Here is a 24,721-nt window from a genome sequence, read left to right as displayed (position 1 = left end):
GTTCTCAGTAAGACAAGTGCCTAGTACCACAGGAGCCACTTGGTGTTGGGGTGGCCAAGGGGGCTTCTCCCGGGATGCATTGTTCTGTTGTGTTAATCTACCCCAGTTTGAATTCCCCGGTTGGCTGGCAGCCTCTACCACCCTCGTCACGCCCCCAGAACTTCCCCATTGGTCCCCATTCCCTAGTCTTGCCTTTTCCCCGCCCCCAGACAAAACCGTGAGTTTTGGGCTCATGTTCCTATTTGCCTCTGCACCCTTCGGCAGTGTAGCAGCAATAAATGCTCCTGCTGGAAGGCACGCAAATGCCCTTCTCACCTCTTTGCTACCGACTGTAACACTGAACCCACCCGTGCTTCTGGGGGTGCACATGGGACCCCACAGAGCCGGGCAGGGACAGTATTAGAAGGGATCACACTGGAGCCCATGGAAAGGACTCACATTGGAGAAGTTCATGGAGGACTGTCTCCTGTGTGAGGGAAGAGTGTGAGGAATCCTTCCCTTGAGGAAGAAGGAGAGGCAGAGACAACGTGTGATGAACTGACTGCAACCCACATTCCCCATCCTCCTGCACCAGTGGGAATGAGGGAGAGAACTCCAGAGCTGAGTTCAGGAACAAAGGAGGGGCGGATTTAGTTTTTATTTCTCATTATCCTATTCTGATTTGATTGGTAATAAATTAACTTCCCCAAGTCAAGCCTGTTTAGCCTGTGACAGCAACTGCCCTTACCTTAACTTACAAGCTTTCATTAAATTTTCTCTTCCCTGTCCAGCTGAGGAAGGGAGTGATGGAATGGCTTTTTGGCACCTAGACAAGGTCAACCCACCACACAACAGTAAGCTGCACGACTAATACCATACGACATGAAAAAGGTTTGAATAAAGGTATGGAATGGTTGCCTAAAAACCTTTTCTGTTTCCTGCTTAATTGCTGTTGTCATAGCTTTATCCAGTTCTTTTTTGGACTCTTCTGCCTTCTGGCTAAGGAGCAAACACTTTGTCTTAGCTTCATTCAGTTTCTGTTCCAGAACAGTCTTGTCTTCTTGTGACAACTTTTCTCCATTCTCTTTCAGGAAGGTTTCAGTATTTTTCACAATCTCTGCCAGTGTCTGGGCACTTGTTCTCATGTCTTTTTGTATCTCCTTTTGAGAAAAAAGAAAGAAAATAGGAGCAAGTAAATTATTCATGAGATTTGTCCAATTAACTTTATTGGAAGTATCTCTCTTCTAGAGATAAGCACCACACTGGTCCTTTCCAGCTGCACATGACACATGGTAGACAACAATTAAAATCAAAGACATCAACATCTGACAATGTTGTTGCAGCTCAATCTGTCTTTTTTTCTTTTTTTAATTGCAAATCTGTTTGCTTACAGTCCTATTCAGACTGAGGCCACTTTTTTCCCTTTAACAGTTCAAATATTGCATTTCCATGTACACAGAAGAACATACATCTTATTTTTTAGAAATCAAGAGTTAAGTAAATCTGCTGTAGTGCAGTTAGTAAAGTGAGTCTCCTGACAAATTCTGGTCCATTTCTATCCTGAGATAAAGCTGCTGAAAATAAGGCAATTGAATAGAAATCAGAAAATTGTAATCATCTTTCCTGGATGAAAGTTTTTATATATTTTTTGGGTTTCTTCAGGCCAGAAATGGCATGCAAATATTTTTTTTCTTCAGTTGTAATCAATCATAATATTTCAGTCTCTCAAGAATGTTTACATCCATTGAATTTCATAGAGGACAGATATTTAGTTTTAATTTACCCAAAGCAATTTTCCTAGTCTGCCTCCCAATTATCTGAGAGGAGCTTTAATTCCATAATTACACTGCTGAATACATTCACCCAGTTACTGAAAAAATGACATTTTTCACCTTTTTATGCAGTGTAACAATATTGGAGCTGCAAGACAGAACATTTGATTCTCATTCTAGACTAAAGATTTTGCAGCAATTATAGAATATAGCAGCTAAAACTGCAGCTCATTTTAACACTTCAGGAAGTACATTAGAAAGATTTTCCTGGGGACCCTGTATCAAGAAAAGGACCCCGTATCTGACCCCTCTGTGCTCCCTTTCAAACAGCACACTGAGGACGAAAGCTCTGACTTGATCTATAAAAGACCATTTTTAACCCCCATTCCCTCCTAAGACACACTTTTCAATGGCAATTCCAAGAAATCAGTCAGAAAATAACAACTAGTCTGCTAGGCAGTCACAAACAGCTGGTGGAAAAAAAAATGAGGCATATGCTGTATCAGTTCTTCACTCCCCATGAATACCCCATTTAGGCCATAAATCCTTAAGACAGGTAAGGGATATTAAAAGCTACCCCAGGGGTGTCTGTATGACTGACTGACTCTAAAAACAACTTTGACGAACTAGATATATTACTTCAAAGGTAAGTGAAGCAAGACAAGACGAATAAGGAAATTTCTCCTTTTACAGATTACTAAATCTGACTTGGAGCTCTACAGTATAGTAAACTAGTACTAGGAAAAAGAGGAAGAAGAAGAGTACCAAGCCCCTCAGTCCTTTAACTCTCATAAACTTGCTGTCAGTCGGGACAGACTAAAAGTTTATAGATGACTGGATACAGCTAAGAGCAAGGAAAGCAAACAAACAGAAAGGGGTTTGCTACATGAGGACACCAAAGAGATTGCAAGAAACACTAATAAGAAACAGAATTCAAAACAAAACAAGAGTGAGACAATGGAAAGCCTCAGGCAAGAGAAAACCCTGCAGCTAAATTTTTCAAAGTACTGTGAACAGGAATAAACACTTCCTGATACCAGCTAAAAAGCTGGCTACATTATTTTAGCATAATAAACATGCATTTTATCACATTCAACAGGAACAATCTCAAGCTAATATATTAACAAAATTCATGCCTACTTCAAGAGTGCTTCTTGAAATGTGTAGCACATACTCCCTATTCTAGTGTCTCCTCGTTTGGAAGTTTCTCTTCTCCCACTGGCACATACTGGAGTGTATTCACAGGCAGCAGTTTAAATGCATGCCACCAAGCCTTTACTTTTGGTAGGTCAAACAAATCTATTTTACTCTCCTCTCACATGACAAGCCTTGTTACTCAACAAAAGAGTCTAGTCACTCTCCTCTGCACTCAGTCGTCTTTAACTCCTCTGACTAGAATTGTGCATACCTCCTGTTTGGTCTGGTATTGTTCCAGCTCAGCCTTGCTGTCTCCAATAACAAGAGACTCTTGCTGTCCAATGAGTCGATTTTCAGTCTGTGTAAGCAAATCACAGATTTCCTGCAGTTTCTCTTTGCATTCCTGCTGCCGCTCAGCCACAGCCTATATTAGAGCCAAATACAATTGAACAATAAGACAAAAAGTCCTCACTTCAGGAACCAACGCTCTAATAGATATTAGAAATCTTTGAACATCAATACTGCAAAGCAATAATTTTAAAAGTATGCTGTAAACATGATAGCAGTGGTACAAAGAGCAAGATGAATATACAGAAGTTATGGAGAAACCTCAAATATGTTGTAAGTAAAAGAGACCATGTTTGATGGAATTGCCCAATAGAAGTCTGGCCATGCACATATGTGAAGGATGAAATCTCCAAACAACAGGAGTGAAAATCCCATCTCTTAACCGCTCGAAACCTGTGATAAACACTATTAATTCTGAAAAAAAGGACATCAAAACAGAGGTTAGTTGTGAATGTGAGTTAGCTCTTTTCAGTATGCATAATATGTTACCTGAATAGAAACTGCAGACTTTTTAAGCAGTAGGAAAGAACAAAACATGCAAGCTCATTATTGTTACAAAGTCCTACAAAACTTATCTGTGCCTTTCCTATACTCAATTTTATGCTTCTTTTACAAAATATAGTAGAAAGAAATGTTCTTAGAATGGCAAAATAATACCAAGTCTTCAGAACGCTAAAGCACTTTTAAGTTTTATTTACACGTAAACCAGGGGCTGAGGTGGCAACCCTGAGTCTTAACAGTGCTGCTTTAAAAGAAGAAGAGGTGCTGTTATGCTGCAGCTCTTATCAGCCTCTTTTGACTCTACAAAGGCTGCTTACGCCTGCCAGCTGCAGCTGTGCCAGCTGAAGTAGTAGATGGCCCAACTTGACGCACAGTTTTCCCAGTGCCCACACCTAGAACTGCAAGTATCTTGGCTGATTTACTCATATGTTTGTCCCTCTAACCCATCTCAGTCAAAACAATCCATGGTACACGGATTTTAACAAATCTGGTTCTTGGACTACAAAGATCTAGAAAAAACATCACATAAGTAGACGAGCTGGCAAATTAAAGGAAAATAAAATCTTCAGCAAGACCAAAGTGTTATGCAATGGTATAGCAAATTCAGTGATCAATATAGCTCAGATCAATTACTGATATAGCTGCTGAAGAAACAACACTTGTGAGAAACCTCAAGTCAATTTCTCTCATTGCTAGAAAGAGCAGACCTGTGTCTGTTCATAATTTCATATGCTGTTTCTGTGAGTTTCCTCAGCTTCCCACCAAGGAAAGACAAAAATTCACCAAACTTGATCAATATCATCTTTGTAGAACTATGAATGTATCTGTAGTAAAAAGGGAAAAGATAGAAATATGCTCAATATTGCATGCTGGTATTAAAATTCCTCATCCATAGACAGAAATATTCAGCACACATTTACACAGAAAGGCAAACCTTCTGATCACCCAGCTCTTGCACTGCCTGTAACTGAATCTCTAAACTTTCCACTTGAGAAGTTATTGCTTCCTGTGCTTCCTGAAAAGATTTCTGGGTGGTATTTAAGAGCCTCAGCAGCTGTTTGCTCTGATTAGGAGAAAGATCTTCAGCATGTTCAGAAATGAAGAACTGAACATCAAATGCAGTGGACTCCAGTTGCATTTTCTTACAGCTGAGCTCTGCAGCACTGTTCTGTAAATGAAGTGAAGGGAATTACTAGCAACAAAGAAAAACTGAGTACCAATAAACCACAAGTATCCCTACCATCTCTTCTTAGCCCCTATTGCAAAATACTTTTGGTAGACAGTTTAGCCATGGAAAATCAAAACTCAGAATCATTCTGACACATTCAGGTATGACATTAGAACTTGTGCATGGTTTGCCTCAGGACAGCTTGTATCCAAGTAATAAAAACCGCATGTCTCTATTTCTTTGCTCTCTCATGGATGTCTGAAAACTGACTGTCTAAAAACTTCAACTCTAAAGGATTTATGGCAGGTTAGGTATAACATTTCTAGGTTCTAGGTCTGAAGATATAGAAATGTTAAAATATTTACTTGAAATCATTCCTATTCTTAACTCTACAGCAAAAATGTCACCATTTCTAGCAATGTGGCAAATTCTGCCAATAGCTACATCCTGTGGAGCCCCTGTCTCTGGAACTCTAAGCACATTAAAACAACTAAAATTATTTTTATTATTCATACATATGGAAGCATATGAACATTACTAAAAATTTGCTCTGCTTTGTTTTCCATTACTCATTTTATGGGGTGTGTAATGAAGAGGCTTTTTATCTTTTCCCATCTTGTGTTCTCACATGTAATTGCTTTGGAAGGCAATTAAACTTCAGTAAAGGTTCTGAACCCTGTGCATAAAGACCCAATTTTAATCACGGAAATATCTGTATTATAAATTAGATTTCTAAAAGGCTCAGTTTTATTGCAACAATATAAGTAGAACCAATAGCTTTCTCAGTAATCCTAACTTTATCAACATTTTTTGCAAGTGAAAAAGCAAATCAACAAGATTTTATTACTGGATTATCAAGTAGTTGCCTTCTTAAGTAATTACTTCTAGTCATCTCTTTAAGCAGTAGAGGTTATTGAGAAGGAATAACAAACATAGCTAATAATTAATAATAAGGAGCAACATTTCCCAAAAGCATCAACACCTGCCATAAAGAGCACTTACTTTAAACAGCTGTAAACTTTTCTTCACCTCTTCTATATCAGTAGTATTCTTTGTGAAGTCATGCATGATTTTACTCTTCTCTGTGATCCAGTCTGAAAATCTGTGCAGTTGGTTTAAAAGTTGCTGGTGTAATCCTGCAAGCTTAGACTAGAAAGGGAAGTTGTATATTTATTTATGCTCCTGGAGTCTAGTCACATTTTCTACCATATCAAATTGAATGATACATGTATCTTTATACTAAGGTAAAATAAAGAAAAAGAAAATTCCTTTATTTTAGCCCAATTACCTTGAAGAAAATTAAGGTAAAACCATATGCCGATAAAAACATACCATTTCCAAGTCAACAGCGCTGACTATTTGCTTTGCTCGTTTTGAAGATCTATCACAGACCACCAAAAATGCTTCCTGCAAAGAGTCACAGCTTATCTTTAGCTCTTTAAGTTTCTCTTCTGGAATATCCCTGTTACAAGACTTTAAGAATTCTTCTGCCAAGTTCATGTCCTTTTTTAGGATAATTGCAAAGGTAGCCAGTCCTGATTCAAATGACTACAAAGAGAACATATATAAAATGCATTAAGTTACTAAGAAAGACATTTAAATCTGAATTGCTTTAACTATATTTTAAATCTCTCTTTTAAAATCTAAGGGCTATTCCTACCACCCACCACTGAAGTACAAGCATAAAGAACAATTTACTTACCTCTAGCTGTTCCAGTTCAGCTTTCAGTATTTCCAGGCTGTTACTAATAGGCTGCTGTTTATCTAGGTGGTTTCTCATATCTTGAAGCACTGCCAAATGTTCTCGCATTTTCTCTGTTAACTTTAAACAATGCTGTACTCCATCGAACTGAAAATAAGTTTTAAAAATTAAAAAAAGATTTTCCAAACTGACTTGAAAATAAGCAATAAAAGTCCTTGGTTTTATTATGATTTATTTTAAATTTATAATCTGAGTTTTCAACCATTTTTCCAGTTCAATTATTCTGTCCAGCACATGGAAAGATCCATGCAATTCCTTTAACAAAGGACACTGAGCACATACCACTGTTGTTACTTACCATGCTAGTGGGGGTGTCTCCCACAACTGCTTCTTTTGTTTTGAAAACAGGCTCAGTAAAGCCTTTGGACAGGCTGTCTGTCTTCCCATGCTCCTGATCACTTTTCCAAGTAGTGGTTGTGTTATCTGCCAGTGTTTTTCCTTCATCAATTTCTGATCCAAGTTCTGATAGTTCTGTTGAGGAAAGAGAATAAAGCCCATCTCCTTTGCCTTTACCCTCATGTTCTGTAGTGGTACCAGCAACCTGTGAGCTCATAAGCAAACCATTTATCAGCTCCTCTAACTTGCTTGTACTTTCATCTCCAGGTGAGATTTGAAAAATTTCCATAAATTCAGTGGTAGCAAGCTTGGGAACAGGAGCTCTTACGTCTGTTTCACTCTTCCTTTCATCTGGATCAGCTGTCTTTTGCTTGCAGGATTCCTGCTTCAGAATATCATGAAGAAGATCAGGACTTCTGTAATCAGGCCAAAGCAGTGAAGGAGCATCACTTTCTTTGGGCTCTGTACACAGCGTGTTAACCATTAATGCAGTTCTAACAGCATTGCTTATTTGCTTCAGATTTGACCCACTAGACATTTCACTTGCAAGCTGGGTGCTTCTAACCATTTTAAGTAAATTTTGCATTAAAGTTCTGGTATCAGAGTAACTTAGGGGTTCACCTTCCTGCTTGCAGTAAATATGTCCCATATTCAATTTCCTTTGCAATAAATTCTGTAAGTCTTCCATTAGTGTGTCAGACACATCTGCTGATTGTGAAATACCTTCCTTTACTTGAAAATCTTTGCAGGGCCCCATTTCTTTTTGCAATGACTCCATGGACATTTGTTTTTTGAAACCATTTCCAAGGGAGGAAGTCTCACTAACCATGACATTTTCTCCCTTTGTGTTTTTCAGCATCTCATGTTCGTTCTGGGCACCATAATTCAAGTTATCCACAATGCTACTCAGAATTGCAGAAGAAACATCAGTGGTATGGGTATGTCTCCCAGTAGGTAGCATGTCACTTCCATCCCCTAATTCTTTGGCATCCTCAGTACTTCCTAAAGCATCTGGTTTTATGGGGGAGATTTCACTATCATTGCCACTTTTGCTTTCTGGAATGTCTTTAAGAACATTGTCAGTATTTTGACAGTTAAGTCTCCCTGTTTCTTTAGTTATGCTAATCTCCTTTGGTTTCTCTGTATCAGATGGGGGAAAAGTGTTAAATTCACTTGAATGCATTTCTTCCACATTTAGCAGAAAATCCTTTTCATTCTGTATACCCTCTTCCCCTCTTTCCATGTCATCAAAACAGAATTCAGTTTTATCGAGTTCTGAATGGCCACCTTCTTTTATGCATGTTGTATGTTGTTTTAAAGAAGCAGAAATGTTAACATCTCTCTTAAATTCATCTGATCTTGCACCTTGAATGTCAAGAAAAGCTTGATCAACATTTACTTTTCCTTCACTTGCAACAGGAGTTTCTCTATCAGCTTTAATTACTGTTGCATCAAATATTGCCCCGAGGCTTTCCATCTGAATGGGACTATTACTTAACCCCATGACATCACATTCCTCCATAATATTTACTCTATTTTTATTTTCTGTTAGATTTTCAAAACCTCTTTCTATTTGACCATGCTTCCAACTGGTGACTGGATGTACCGGGTCACTAAGTGAACTATTATCACTCACATAAGGCATATCTGTAGGGATTTTATTGTGCATTTGGGATGAAGTTTCCTTTAGTTGTTCCAGATAATTTAATACTTTTTCCTCTGCAAATAGTGCCTCTCTCTTTCTTTCCCCATGATTTGAATCTAACATTGGCATGGTATTACTGTCTTTATTCACACTATCAGTAAAGCATTCTGAGAGAAGCAAATTTGTCCAAGTACTTTCATCATCATCAGTAGCTTGCTGTAGGTAGGCTGTCACAGTGATGTCAGATTTCACAGTATCATCAAGAAGCTGAGATCCTGGAACCCTAAACTGTGTTTCATTACTCTCTTCACTCTTAGTGGATATCCATTTAGTGTCAAAGGTGTTTTCAGACTGAACGGGCTCAGTAGTATCTTGTGACATGTGTTTACTTTTTACAAAAGTCCCATAGTCATCTTCTGTTTCCTCCTGTCTATCTTCTTCACTTGTACATGAAAGACCAACACATCTTTCTTCAGAAACATTTGACATTGACTCACATTTTACTGAGGATAGTTTTCCATTTTCATGGTTAGACTGGAAATGCAAAGTATATCCTGTCTTGTGGTCTAAAGAATGGCAGCAGTCATCAATACTCTGATTATTTTCATTGCTCCTTTCTACATCTTCTACAGAAATTAACAGCTGGTCACCTTTACTTATACATTGATGATGTGAATAAAAAATATCCATTTCTTTTTCACTGTCAGAATCAGTGTCAGAGTCATCATAGCTATCATAATCCTCCTCATAATCTTCCTCCTGTGTACCTTCATATTCCTCCCCACACAGGTCACCTCCTGCTTTCATTTCAACTTCCTCATTCCTGTCTTGTACATCTCCTTCACACATATTCCATAAATAGCTCATGGCTCCTTCCTTTCTTCCTTCATTCTCAACAGTAACTGGTAACTCTTGCTCCTTCTCTCCAAAACTCCCCATTCTTTCCCTTTCCTCAGGGATTTTTTCCATAGTTTTGGCATTTGCAGAAGCTATAGTTATGGTCTCAGGTTGCCCTTTCACATTTGCACGAACATTCTCTCCAGCATTAGCTGCAAGTTCTTGCAAAGAGCTGGTCTCTTTTCTTAGGGTTATTCGTCCACCTCTCTCCTCCAGAAAACCTAATGGAACTGATCTTCCAGCCAGTTCTGGCTCCGGTTTATCATCATCCCCCAACTGCAAGGTATCAAACCCTTCATCACCTCGAGAAGTGTCAGAGGAATCATCATCATCAATTTGTGGAGTATCATAGACGTCACTGTCATCATCATCACCCTGAGGTGTTTCATAGGCATCATCATCATCACCATCATCCAACTGAGAGCTGTCCTCTTCAGAGGCCACCTCACCAAATTTATGCTGCAAGCAGTTACTCTCAAGCTGTGGGATGCCATCGCCCCCATCTATTGATGAGTCAGAACTACTGTCACACGGCACTAACTTGTGGAATACAAGATCACTTTCTTCTACTGTCAGTCTTTGTGCTGTGCTGTTGCTGTCCCCCAGAGGTGGTCCATCGTGCATGACAGTATCACCACCCAATGAAGACCTATGGTGCATGTCTATGCTGTCTCCTAGACACAGTTTATTCTGAAAATCAGTACAATCCTCCAGGGATGGCCTTCCATGTATGCAGGGACAGCCCTCTAGGGATGGACCCGCATATTCCTGTAGAGGTTGCTCACCATATCCATTGTCTTCAAACTTTAGTGGGACACCACATTGACTAACCAATTCTTCTGGAAGTCTACATTCAGTGTCTGCACTGATGGATGAACCAAGACCTCTCTGAAAGTTATCTTTCTTGCTGCTGTCCTGTACCATTCTGCTACTGTCAGCTTGAAATATGTGAGGCCCATATTCTGTGCACCTTTCCAGCTCCCTCCATGTTTCATTATCTGACAAATCATTCACACTCAAGGAATTCTGTAACATTTTATCATTCCTGTTTTCATTATCCAGACTGTCTCCCACACAAATCTCTTTGTTTGCTGTTTCTGAAATAAGACATGTATTTGAGTCATTTGGAAGGTATCCTTCAATGTTTCCTAAATTTGTCCGCTGATTATTATGCTTGAGTTCTGTCCACTCAGAAACTTCCAAAAAACCTCTGAGTTCATTTCTCTTTATGGAATTTTGAGTGCTACTTACTACATTTCTGAGTTCTGCAGGGATAGTTAACAAAATCTCCTGTGTATATTCTGATTGCTCAGTACCAAGAGTATTGCAAACATCTGGCCTACACACATGGAGATCTTCTTGTGAAGATACATAATTCCTTAAATCATCACATTGATTTACTTTCCTGTTATTACAAAAATTCTCAGCACCCGAAAGATCACCCTGAACACTGTCTACTGATTTTAGGTTAATTCCTTTTGAGCTTACATATTTGTTACTAAGTTCCATTTCTGACACACCAGCATTGTACCCAGTCCTATCACCTTCCAGCAACATATTGATGACTTCTTGCAGTTGTCCATCATATAACAAAAGTCTCCCTCCAGTGTTGGCATCCATATAACTATTTACCATCAGGTAAGACATGAATAGTTTCTTAGCTTGATCTAGATTATGACATACAGGGTCTTCTGTGCCAGAATCTTCATGTTCCTCCTCACAGTCATGACATACAGATGGCAGAAATTCGTAAGTCGATAACCATTTTGCAGCATTTTTACAAGGAGACTTTAATTCTTCTACATTGGGCATTTTATCTGGTAAAGTCACATTGGTCAAAACAGATACAGTATTACTGTCTATTATCCCTGATTCTGCAGCCTTGTCAAGACTGATTATTTCACAAGTTTCTGGAATGTAAAGTGCAGCTATTTTCTTTCTATCATTCAGTATTTTGAATGCCAGCTCATTTGTAATCATATCTTGGTGCAAAGAAGTTGATACAGGGAATATTTCACCAGTGTGAGGCCAAATTAGTCCCACAAAGCCTCTCTGTGCTTCTAATACCAGCAGAGCACTGGTAGATGATATTAAGTTGCATTGTACAGCTTCATCAACAGTCAGGCGTTGTCCTGAATTTTGACAAAGGATTCCACCAGTCTTAACCTGATGTGTGAGGATCCCACAGGCAGTGTCCTGATCTATCATTCCTTGTCTCATGGCCTCTTCCACAGTCATTCGCTTCCCTGAGTCAGGGTCAATGATTCCTCCAGACATTAACTGAGCACCCAGCAGCCTGAACATCGTTTCCCTGTCAATGAGCCCTTCATGGGCTGCCCTCAAAATAGTTACCCTCCTTCCACATTTCAACATAATTCTCCCTTTTTCTTGTGGTTTCACAGGTAGGAGTCTTAACCCTGTTGCTTCATGTATTATGCTTCTATGAACCATCTGTTCAAGGGAAATTTTCTCGGCACAGTTGGGGTCTATGAGATCTTTACATGTGTCTTTTCTTTCCAGGAGTTTTGCATATAAGGTTGGAGAAATGAGGTTTTTCTGGAAAGCATTCTGCAAAGACAGCTTTTCTCCAGTAGATGGCAAAATCAAATACCCACTTGAAAGCTGATTCTCAAGAATTTTAACAGCCAGAGGTTCTGAAATTAGACCTTGTTCTAAAGCTGAAACAACTGGAATATTTGCTAACGATGATTCTGACATAAGCTTCTTTGCATTACTTAATTCTTGCAGGTGCAACAGAATCTGCTCATCAATTAAGGCATGAGCTTCAGCTTCTTCCAAATCATAACACACTCCTAATTCTGGAGAAATTATTCCAGAAAGAATCAGCTGATTCTCAAGCAATCTAATTCCGGTGTCATAGTCAAGAAAACCTCTTAAAATAGACTGAAAGACTGAAATGACTTCTCCAGTTGTTTGGTCAATGACACCAGCAATGACTTTATTCACCTAAAAGGAAATATAAAAGAAAAGCTATCAGTATTTTTGGACTGTATATTTAAAATCTTCTTTGGACTTTGAACGCATGATAAGCATAAAAACATGTACTTACCAGGCCTGGAGGAATGTTGTGAATGTTAGCAGCTCAAATGCGCAAGTGATCTATGTCAGTCATTCAACAGCACACGATGTGATAAAAGATTTAAAACCAACATGCATCTGTGAATTGAAAACCTATGCTTTGCATACATAAACAGGGTTAGTGAAAGACAATAGAAGAAATTATTGCAGAGAGAGCAAATAGAACATATACCTGAAAGGCACATTTTCATGCTATAAATGTCTGTGAAAGGTTAGAATATTTGGAAACAGTATGTGATTCAACACAACCATGCTATTCATGTTTACAGCATACAGCATTTCTGTATATACACTCAACAATATGGAATCAGATACTCTAGCACCAAATATTGCATTTAGTTGGCATGGAAAGCATGAAGTCAGTTTGGCAACGTTATCTGAACTCATTACACAGACTCTGCCTCTATATGTATATGAGAACACTCGCTTGCAAGATAATTTTTGAGAACTCCATATTTAAGTCTAATATCCATTAACAAATATATTCATAGTGTCTCAGAGCTAATTGTATTATGTCCTCCTGTTTTCATACCCAGAAAAATTTTAAGAAAAATGGAAAGTAGATCTCTTCCAGGACATTTCTGAGTGATATATGGGAGAGATTAACATGTTATTTTACAATATCATTTTTGCAGCAGAAACGCAGACTTATCTAGCAGTCAAAGAATGGCTTTTAAGAGAAGAGTTAAGAGATGAATGAATTGCTTATCTTTCTTCATGCAAGGCACACATTATTAAGACTCTTCACAAAAGAAGTCTGATGAACAGAATGCTCATGTGCACAGGTAAGGTCACATACAGTATTTCATAGCAAATACACACCACCTTCAGTCAATTAAATACCAAGTTCCTTCCACACACTGTTAATTGCAGCTTCTGCTTTTGCTGATCATGTGTGGTTTGAAAACCATGCAGTAAATCTCAAGAGAGACTGAAAGCTAAGTTTCAATCTTGTTACCTTTTCTTCCATCTTTTCATCACCCAGATGTACTTCCTGCAGCTGCTTCAAAGCTTCATTGGATAACAAGCTATAGCTCTCCTGGAGGGATCTAACCTGCTTTTCCATTTCATTTCTCTCTTCATCTGTCATTCTGTTATGAAAAAAAAATGGAAGATGGAGATCTCTGGGTAATTTTTGACTTGTTGGGAGTGATCTGCCTACCTTTACTTAAAAATGGGGAGCAGACATAAATACAAGTAGTCTGGAAAAAATACAGCCTAATTACAAAGATGTTCAAGAAAGCTACAATCTGATTGCAGTAATTCAGGAAAAGAAGCATTTAACCTTTGCATGGGCCTTTGTCTACTGATTACCAGTCAACAGGTAACATAACCAGCAAGGAGTCATGACATATGTCAGCAATTTAGTATCTTAAACTGCTACAGTGGGGATTACTGGAACACGCATATATCAAACCAGGAGTCCCGGGGTGGTCCATCAACTACATTAAACCATCTCTTTTCAGACACAGATGAAACAATCTTGTGACATGTAGTTCAAGTACTCATTTACAACAAAATTGTTAATTATTTTGACTTCTAATGAAAATTTAAATGTCTAATCTCTTTAAGCTGACCAGGGGTATATAAACCAAATCAAATTCTTGAAATAAACAAAGTTGCATCAAGCTTCACCAAATGGGAAGACAAAAAAAAAACCGAAACTGTACATGAAATGCAATTAGAACTATAAGATGAGGATATGATTTCTGTTTAAGTAAACAGTATGTATTGAGTCAATAATTTACATTATTTGAAAAATAAAAAATGGCATACTTGTCACTGTGCTTAGCTAAAAATGACTGAGTAGTCTGCAGAGCTTCAGCTATTTGTTCTTTCTTGGTTGACATTTCATGAAGGGAAATCTGAAAAATAAATAACCTGTGTTCAAGACCTCATTATGTACATAAATAAAAACAAGAAAAACAAACAAAACTGTATTTTTATCTGGGACTAATCTCAATAATATAAGAGTTTGATTTTTTTAAAATACTGGCTATCCTTAGAGCAGTATTATTTATCGGAATTGTATAATTTATATATGGATAAGTCATTGTGATATGCCTTTTAATTAAGCTATTTTTAGAAAACTATTGAGCAAAACAAATAGAATATTTCAAAATGTTATTTGATGGAAAATTAACCAATCATTTAAAATTACTTATTATAATTGGCACAGTTTATAGCAGCTTTATAAAAGTTGTGTAAGATGGTCATGTTCAAGAAGTTGCTCACCAAAATGAGAGAGAACAAATTTTTGAAAAAACATATCAGAAGACCACACACCTTCATGAAATTCAGTAACAGAGACATATGCAACATGAGAAACTTGGAAAAAAGGAATTATTAATTAATATTCTTCACACTATCAGTTCTGTGTCATCCCCACTAAAGGAGTTGTTCTGGAAGAGGAACTTGTGGCAATTTAATCTAATTTTCCTGAGAAACTCCCTGCAGTCTCTTCAAAGAAAAGGACCCGTTTTGATTAAATAAAGGCAAATTATCAAAAGGGAGTTCTGCCAGCTGGAGATATTTTCAACACAGATGCTAGATCTCAGGCAAGGTGCTTGGGCCCTTCATTCACCTGGGTTTGGACACAACCAATTCTGTCCTTGTACGCATTGTATCAAAGGGCCCAAACAGTCTCCCTTTGCAATCACCACCAGCAAGCCACTATCTCACCACTTGTGCTGCTTGCACAGGAACCAAGAGAACCACTGGATGCACTACACAAGGTGATGTGAGCAGGCTGAAGTAGCAGGTGGGGTCATGAGATCCCTTTACTCAGGGAGCCAGTGTCACTGTGGCTGCTGTGTGCACCCTGTCACTACTGGCATCAGCTTCTCTTCCCAGTACCTGACTACACCCCACAGCCACCCTAATCCTCTATGTGAAATGTATTTCAGCTGACATTAGCTATCAAATCACCAGTTTCTACATGTTTCTACACAATTTGTCAAGGCACCATTGCTAGTCAGCGGAGGCACAAACCCAGGCACCTCTGAAAGGTGCAGCTACCTCATCGTGCCACTTCACAAAGGAAACAAAGACCCTCAGCAAACACCCATCTCCCACAGGAAGCCAAGACAGCCAGCTCACAGGTTACTCACTGGAGACTCAGGCTGGACAGGGTAGACAACACCCACAGATGCCATGGTAAGCTGAGATGTCCTAAGGACTTGAGTGCTGGCCCAACACTGATAAAGGTTTGCAGTGTTGTCATTAACAAGGGCAGAAGAGGACCAGCAGTGAATGCTTCTGCAAATTCTGATCCTAACTACTATTAATTTACCAATCAATATGTTCAAATCAATACAAGCTTATTTCCTCCTGTAGATATAGGGACAAATTCAGAGCTAGCACTGGGTCCTCTTTGAAAAAGCTACAAGCTGCAGTGGTCATCAAGACTGCCAACCTTCCCAACAGAAAGTAGGATTTATGCAGATGCTGCTCCAGTGACTGTGGCACCAGAATGCATCACCAAAATAAAAACACAGGAACAGGCTGCCAAGAGGGCCAAAATTATGTTTGTATGATGACACATCCAGCCCTTTACTGAGGGATGTGGACAAGACACTGCTCTGTCCCTCTGCTGCTCAGTGTGCACCTACTGAAACCTTTTTAGGTGTAACTAAGCTATTTAATGGGGCCAGCCTAGCAGAGGAGGTCCTAGAAATGACAGGAAACTTCACAGATGGAAATTTATGGTCAGAGTTACAACTGTACACAGTGACAATGTCCTGTTAAATACAACGGCACCAAGATGAGCCATTCCAACAGCCTGTGGACTAGTGTGATAGTAAAGAGGCCTCAGTCAACGCCTGCTATACTTCCTAGGGCAGCAGTTTTGACTATCCCTTAAGAGAACCCCTCTTTAACTTTTGAAAAGCAAATAAATAGAAGCTTGGCCTTCAGGCCCCTCCTACCAACTTTCTCCCTCCTGGTACCCAAAAGGCTGTCCTGACACGATGCACTCTCCCTCTACAAAGGCTGAGAAAGGGCGTGCAGGGTCCGGTTTCTCTAAACTGATATTTTGCAGTGTCAGAATATGTCACATGCTAGGTCTGTAAAAAGCAGTGGGAGCTTATTCTTGAGTAATATGCTTGTGTCCCTAAACATTGATGTCTGTTTACCCAACTCTCTACTCACAATCAAATGTGAAATTATGTACTGAGGAAAATGTGGACGGTGATTTGTAGGGCGGAAAAAAAAGTGTTTATGGATTATTTTGGAATTTAATCTATGCAAAAACCTAAAAAGAGGAAGTGGTGCTTTATCAAAGACATCTGTGTACCTGCTGCTTAGGTAAATCTGTCTTTTCAGCCTTTTCTCCTTCTTCTTTGCCGAGTGTCTTGCTGAGGTTTGACACCCATTTCAGTAAATCTCCAGCTTTCTCAACATGTTCCTTCTTTTCCTCTTCCACTGATTTCTGATGAGTGCCATGAATTGTAAAAAAACATGTAAATGTAAATTGCTGAAATATGTAACATTAATGTCCACAGAAACACAATTCTACCACAATGGCATTATCATCACCACAAACATAAAATGATTTCTTTTTATTTACCACCACATTCATTACTATGACACTTTGATGTAGGAACAAAAATGCCACATAATTATAGACATTAACAAAATAATACATCAAGTGATTTGTAATTATGATAAAGGTGCTTATTCATACACACATACAATCATTATAAAATGATTGATAGCAAGAAAAAGCATAGCTTCCCAGCCATTACTCAGCAGATAAAATCTAAAAAAAATTTGCATATAAACTATCTTTGAATTGCTGCCTTTGCATTACCCTCAGGTAAGGATATGTACAACCAGCATAGCATAACAGTATTTTGCAAATTATGCACATGGATTACCAAATTACAATTAGGAAGAATACATTGCTTTTATGTCTACAGAAACAAGAAAAGTAGAAGTAAAATACTGAGACATTTAATCTTTTTCTGCACAGGAAAACATACTCCTTTTCATATATATACACAATCTGTTAGGTGGACATTTATCAATACAGAGAAAACATGCTTAAGCCCTTCCATGTATCACAAGTAGAAATGAAAACATTTTATTTCAATGGATCTTTTTTTAAATTTGATGTGTTATTGTAATTCATTTGCCTATTAGAGCAGAAAACAATTCTAAAAAAAAAAAGAACCTGAAATGAGAGAAAAACTCAGGACAGGGCACACAACTGTTTGGTGCAAACAGCCCATTAAAATTAATGAAATACCAGTGTGAGAAAAAGTACTGATGCATGTGTGCTTACTGCACTGCAGATTTAATCTTGTATATTTTATTGCCACTCTTGTAAAACAAATGGTATCTGCAAACTGATTTGTAATTTTAAGTAACAGGTCACATGAAATACTACACTGTGTTCAGTCCAAAAAATGGGCAATCCCCTTCAATCTTTAATGTAAGAATATGATTTTTGTCTCACCTAAATCTACCCACTTTGCACTACTAGTAACTTCACCAACCTCAGTATAATTTCTCATTTACACTACCTACATGTAAGGTAATGACAGACAAGGCCTGCCGGTAAAGACTGAACACATAGACTGCATTTTGAAATTATGAATCTGCCTGTCTATAAATTTCAGTTTTGCAATAAGTAATATCTAATTCCAGTTTCAGTGGTTTCTGCTTATTAGTTGTTCATAATAATTAGTTTTGCAGCAAGTAATTAATGCTAGAAAACACCATTTATGATTTTCCATAAAGGCCATCACAGATCTTTTCCTTAACTTTAACAGGTTTTAAAGCAAAGCCCAAAATGAGTACTTATATCTTTCGTCCACTATGAATTATAGAAAAGACTGGAAATTCCTGTTTTCATAGGCTGAGCTGCTTCTAACAACCGCAGCCCAGTGTGACAATCAAAAACAGCTCTATCTAAAGCTTCTTTGTAGGTTATCTTCTTCTTAGTTTTGGGGCATGTTAAAACTTTATTGTGCAATTTTTCATCCTTCATCTTTGTAGCTGTGATAGCATCAATAATACCATTCTTAATTGCATCTTCCATTGTTAACCTGGAATGAGATTTTGGATCTATCAAGCCACCAGTCAAGTACTGATATTCCAGACAGCGCATGCCCATTTCTTTGTCTATGGCACTTAAATGCACGGCTTCAACAGCTGACATAATAGTGTTCCTTACAGGATGAATGATCCCAGTAAAGAGCAGCTCACACTGCTGGATTTGCTTGGCACAACCATCATCAATTAACTCCCTTTGCAAAGCTTCTGAAACACTGTATTTTTTTCCTGTAAATGGATCAATTATACCTCCTGTACTAACCTGAGCTTCAAGACATCGGAGCACAGTAACTCTATCTACCAAATTTTTGCGTGAAGCTTTCAAGACTGGAATTCTTTCATTGGTTTCAGAAAGCCAGAACCCTGCAATAGGACTGTTTAAGTCCTTATTTGGCTGTGAGCTGCTAACTAATATATCACCAAACTCATTAACGGTGATTAAGCCCTCCTTATATTTGTTGACTAATGCTCTGTCAATTCTACCCTGATTTAATGTCTCCTCAATATTAAACTGTACACCTGTTTTAAGATCTGTAAGCAAAAGAAAAGAATTGCCATCAGAGTCAAAACACGTAGACTCCTTCCAATCAAATTCCTGTTTTGAAAGCTCAAGATATGTAGCTTTATCAATATAATTTTTTTTATAAGCTTCATATGAAGCCATTTCAGTTCCTGTGTCAACATTTACTACAGAAGTTTTATGTTTTTTCTCTGCTGACGGGCTGCTTATTTTCCTTTCACCAACTGGAAGCAGAAAGCACTTACTGCTTATGCTGAACAAACACATTTTCAGCAAATCACAGTAGTACATAGCTTTCCTGTTATTTGGATTTTGGAAACATTTTGCATTACTTGAAGGTTCATGCAAAAATTTTAAAATGGTGTTATTAAGCAAGCCAAGCTGCACGGCAACTTCTGGAGGTACACGAACACTTCTCACAGGATCAATAACCCCCCCGCTTGCAATTTGAGCCTCAAGGATATTTTTACCTTTTTGTCTTTCTAAAAGATGAGCTTCCACAGCCTGAAACACAGACAGCACCTTCCCAGAACAGCAATAACCCAAAACAGCTTTTTCTGCCTCAAGCAGTCTACTCTTAAATTCACTGTCTGCAAGACCTCTAACAACTGAATCATCAACAGAGAATTTCTGACCTGTTGTGGGATCAATAATAAAACCAGTAGCTGCTTGGGCCTCTAAAAATGCTAACGCCAGTGCTTTTCCTATGATCTTTCTCTTTGCTGCTAAAGCAAAAGAGACTATCTCTTTGCTGGATTCAAGGTACAGCCCAGCTATAGCTGTAGGTTTAGTTAAAAATTTTTCAAGACTTTTCTGAACCTCATCAATAGTTTTCTGCCCTGAAATGAGCTGCTCAACAGTGAGCTTGTCTAAAAGTTTAACTTCAGTCAACTGTCTGGCAGTTACATCACGTCGGAGACCTTGAAATTTAATAGTATCATATTCCTCTGTAAAATATTCCAGCTGAGTAGCATCATCAACAGTTCTCAAAACCTCTTCTCCTAAGAAAGAGCTCATCTTTGCAAAGTCTTCTCTCCTAAACCCTTCGGAAGTTTTGGATCCCTGAAACATTCTCTCTTCATTACCAAAAGTCTTGTCATTCTCTTGGTTTAATGTTGTGACTTCAACATGCATGTCATAGTGCTTGTTCTCCACTATCTGTAAATAGGAAGTTTTTGACACAGTGAGAAATACAACTGCAGACTGTGCTGTACATAGTTCACTCCTAAATCCACCACCAGAGAAACCAAAGGGAGAACTTGAACGCAAGTCAGAAAGGAGAACTGCTACTAAAATTGGTAAGCAGAGATATATAGAGAGCTTGAGTTTTGAAGTGCATTTGCCATTTCAAATATTTATTCAATAACAGGAATATGACTAGACTAAGCATCAGTAACTGTTGTTTGCTTCTATAAGAGCAGACTGCTGTTAATCAAGGCTTACTTTGACCAATAATGATACAACAGTGAATGTGAATTCCTATTTTCAATACAAATTTTTAAAATAACTTTTCTTAGACATTAACAAACCTAGTAAGGTCTAACATGAAGCTTTTTGTGTAAGACAGAAGGGGTTCCCTTCACCAAGGTAGAAACATTAGAAATATTAAACAGAATAGTAATAAAGCATAACTAAAACCAACCAACCAAACCGACTAGTAAAAAGCAGCATTAGGAAGGCAAACCCTCAGAAAATGTAGTGTGTACCTCCAAGGGATGAAGTTTTACCACTCCTAATTCATGTTTTGTGTCTTCTCCATGTCTAATGGTTTGCCTGGAACTGTGTAGGTTTCTGTTTCTCAATGTGTCCCTTTCAGATGTTCCACAGATTTGGTTTGCTTTATCAAAAGTTATCTGGAACTGCGTACTCATCTGTGAAACAAACTCTGTAAAAGACTGCGAACTTGAATCTTCTGATGATTGGTTTATGCTTGACATCTGAAACTGCACCTCTCTTGGTATTGTATCATCAGCACTCAGGTACAATGTATTTCCTTCTATTTGATCAGATTTAAAACCTGATCTCCCCTGTTTCTGCCTTAACAAAGGTGAGCTTGGTTTTGTATGTGGAGGAGGCTGTTCAAATTCTTTAGCTGCAGTCTCACTCAGGTAATTGAAATCATTCCCTCTTCTCTCACAGCTCAATTTAAATCCAGAATCTTGGAGCTTATTATTTTGCTGAACTTCATTCTGAAATGAAAGAAACCTGTGTTCACTCTCCCTGACCTGCAGATCCATCTTCTGTTTCAAGCTCTCAACCACGCGCTTCTGCACTTCCAATTCTTCCTCAAGTTTCCTGCACTTCTGATGATAGTCCATTTCAGCCTGCTTCCCTTGCTGTAGTTGTTCGTGACATTTTTTAAGCCTTTCTTGCAGATCTTCAATTTGCCTCTTGTACAACATGATGTTTTCCTCAGCCATATGCTTTTCTTGTTGAAGAGCAACACATTCTAGCTTTATACCGGAAATGTCCTTTTCTGTGATGCTATGGGATTCCAGTAGTTTTTCCACTTTTTTCCTAAATTCCTCTGCAGAATGTTTAAACTTAATGGATTCTTCCTGAAACAGAATCATCTTTTTGCGTGCCATCTGTTCATCCAGAGTTTTCTGATGGAGTTCATCCTGCAATTTTTTTAATTTGCTACTTAATTCTTGTATATGAGCTTGTTGTAGCACTATCTTCTGCTCACTCATTCTCTTTTCCATAGTTAGAGCACTCATCTGAGCATTTAAATTTTTAACCTCCCGGTCAATGCTAAGGGTGGAAGCATTTTGTTTATCACATTTTTGTTTATAGTCACTAGCTAAGTCTTTTGTTTTTGCAAGATCAACTTCTAGGCTTTTGATTTTACATATGAATTCTTGCTCAATTTTTGTTTGTTTGTGCAATTGTTCATTTGTTGTACGCAATTGTTCTTTGAAACCATCTGCTAGGGCTTTTAACGCATCATTTTTCCTCTGAATATTTTGTTTTTCCAAAGCCATCTTCTCTGATTCGGATTGAATTTGCTTCATCAGTAGTTTTGTTTCAGTATTCCATTTATTAAGGTCTTCTATCTGTTGTTTCAATGTTTCTGACACCTGATTGCTTTTGGTTAATTCATTCTTCAGCATCTGAATTTCATGCTGGTTTTCTTTCTCTACTTTCGTTTTTTCAAGCAACTGTTCTTTTATTTTCTTATACTGGTCTTGAAGATTATTTGCTTCTCCTTTGCATGACTGTGTTCTGTGTTCAGCTGCTAGCTTCTCTTTTTGAAGAGAACTGATTTGTGAATTTAAATGTTTGATAGTGATTTCAGTTTTTGTCTGTGATCTGGTTAATTCCTCTACTTCTCTTTTGAGCTGTGTCTTTTCTTGCTGAACAGATTTCAGCTCCTCCTGATAGTTCATCTTAATTTTCTTAAGATCAATATTTTCTTGCATCACCTCTTCAGCTTTACCTGTGGTTCTCTGTAGCTGCCTTTCCAGTTCTTTCAACTGTTGCAAATATCTCTGTTCTTCTTGGTCTTTTTCCTCCAACTTAATTTTTAGGCATTTAAGTTCATTGTTAACTTTATCTAATTTTTCTTTTAATAAACGAGACTTTTCTTCTGTTGATGATTTTTGAAGCTCAATTTCATTCAGTTCATATTTCAGGTCTTTAATAGTTTTATCAGCTTTTTTGTTAGCAAGGGTCAGATCATCTATCTTTTGTTTAAGTTCTTCTACCTTTTTGGCTTCTAGTTTCTTCTGGAAACTCATGATTTCAGAATCAATCCTACACTGGCTGCCTTGCCCAGCTGTAAAAGTTGGCGGGGAAGTTTCTCTAGTTACAGTGTATGTGCCTTCAATAATCTTTCTTCTGGATTCAGTTCTCTCTCTTTCTTGCAGCTTTATTTCTGATAGGTTCCCTTTAAAGTCAAGATCTTGTTCCATTTGCTTGATGAGCTTCATAAGTTTCTCCTCTCCATCTGTTTTTTTTTGCAGTTCCTGCATCAAGGTTTTTTTTTGTTTCTCTAAATCATGAAGATTAGTATCTTTTCTTCTTAGAAGTTCTTCAAGGTTTCTTCTGGTAAAAGTGCTTTCTTCTATTTGATTTCGAAAAGCACGGAGGTTTTCTTCCAGTATACTTCTTTGAGTCTCTGCCTGAAAAATGAACTGCCTTACACACTCCAACTCCTGCTCTGCATCTGCTTTCTCTTTCTCAATGCTTTCTAGGTCTATACGACATTGCTTAGCCTCTTGTTCAGCCTTGGTCTTCTGAAGACAGATCTCCTCCATGTCCTTTTGCTGCTTCTTCCGCTCTTTTTCTGCAGCTTCTCTCACTTTAGGGAGCTCCTGTTCCACTTGGATTTTTTGTTTCTTCATATTCTCCAATGTCTCCTCAAGTGTTTTTACCTTTCCCATGAGTTTTTTATTCTCAGCAACTGTACTATTTTGCTGTGCCATTAGATCTGAATATGCCTGACGTGTGGATGCTTCCTTATTCTTTAAAATCTGTAAAAGAGAAGGGTAAGTTAGAATGCACTTTTTGTAATACAGCATATGGAACATATTAGGCTCTTAGAAAAGCAGAAGGGAAAATACTTACTCATGTATATATGGTATGTCCAGAAAGCAGGATGAGCAGTTCCCACCACCATCACCTTCTCTTGAAGGCTTCAGGAAGTTACCACTAGCCAAATATGAAACCCTTGACAAAGACATCCACAAAGTGAAGAAGTCCTGAAGCCTCTCACTTCAGTCAGATGCCTCTTAGCAGAAAGCAACACCAAACAGGTCGCATAGGCTTTCTCTCCAAACAAATAGGTAGAGCAAACAATGAGCCAAACACAGTGTGCAAGAGTTCCCAAGGAGAAAGTGGCCTACCATTTCTCAATCAGCTCAGCAGGTGCTGAAAGAAGGATTTAAGCTTGCAACCACAAATGACATAGAAAAGTTTGGAAATCCCCTCCAAGAAAAGAAACAGTATCTAGAGTTAGAGCCAAGATGCAGCAGCTCCAGAAAGAGAAGTATCCAAACCCCAGTACAGCTGGGCTCCACAGTTTGCTCCCCAGTCCCACTGCCTCCACTGGCTTAGCTGGGGGACTAGTAAGAGTACAGCTGTTCTGCAGTGCAGACACAGAAGTGTAAACATGGTAATTAGGAAAATCCTAATGAAAATCAGTTGGCTAGTAGTCTCCATATACTGGCAGATCCAGAGCAAGTCTTTTAAGGAAGATGTGTAATCACCAGTAACATTATGGTTGAAACTATACATACCTTGTCTTCATTAGCCCTGTTGTGGTGCTAAGTTACCAAATGTGAGCTAACATGAAGTAAGAACACACCTATATTCATTCCTATGATCATACAAACAGGGCACAAAGGGTAATGACAGCAATGTTTTCAAACAAGCAAACTGTTGGGTTACTTAAAATTTACCAGATTTACTTGATTTTTCATATAATATCTGAGACATTTCCTAAAAGGCTAATGCAAAGGCAGCTTCTTCAGTTCCTCTCTGTATTTCCCTGTATTAT

General features: G+C 38.2%; 1 protein-coding gene across 16 annotated transcripts in view; it reads right to left on the bottom strand.

Annotated features, from left to right (window-relative positions):
- DST (dystonin) overlaps window positions 1-24,721 on the bottom strand; it is a 292,238-nt gene that overhangs the window by 101,977 nt on the left and 165,540 nt on the right. For 9 of the 16 annotated variants that reach the window (XM_039568018.1, XM_039568020.1, XM_039568033.1 and 6 more), the window contains 10 exons: window positions 16,939-17,073; window positions 14,421-14,509; window positions 13,603-13,735; window positions 6,966-12,512; window positions 6,608-6,754; window positions 6,238-6,453; window positions 5,908-6,054; window positions 4,672-4,905; window positions 3,160-3,312; window positions 906-1,139 (listed from right to left, as the gene is read on the bottom strand). In XM_039568018.1, coding sequence (XP_039423952.1) covers window positions 906-1,139; window positions 3,160-3,312; window positions 4,672-4,905; window positions 5,908-6,054; window positions 6,238-6,453; window positions 6,608-6,754; window positions 6,966-12,512; window positions 13,603-13,735; window positions 14,421-14,509; window positions 16,939-17,073 — 7,035 coding nt within the window. Of the gene's footprint in view, window positions 1-905; window positions 1,140-3,159; window positions 3,313-4,671; window positions 4,906-5,907; window positions 6,055-6,237; window positions 6,454-6,607; window positions 6,755-6,965; window positions 12,513-13,602; window positions 13,736-14,420; window positions 14,510-16,938; window positions 17,074-17,170; window positions 20,380-20,927; window positions 23,697-24,721 lie in introns of those variants that run through there. The other 7 variants (XM_039568024.1, XM_039568025.1, XM_039568026.1 and 4 more) reach the window with 2 other exon arrangements.

The sequence above is a fragment of the Corvus cornix genome, chromosome 3, assembly GCF_000738735.6.
Source record: "Corvus cornix cornix isolate S_Up_H32 chromosome 3, ASM73873v5, whole genome shotgun sequence".
Taxonomy (NCBI): domain Eukaryota; kingdom Metazoa; phylum Chordata; class Aves; order Passeriformes; family Corvidae; genus Corvus; species Corvus cornix.
This window is presented reverse-complemented; position numbering and strand designations above follow the sequence as displayed.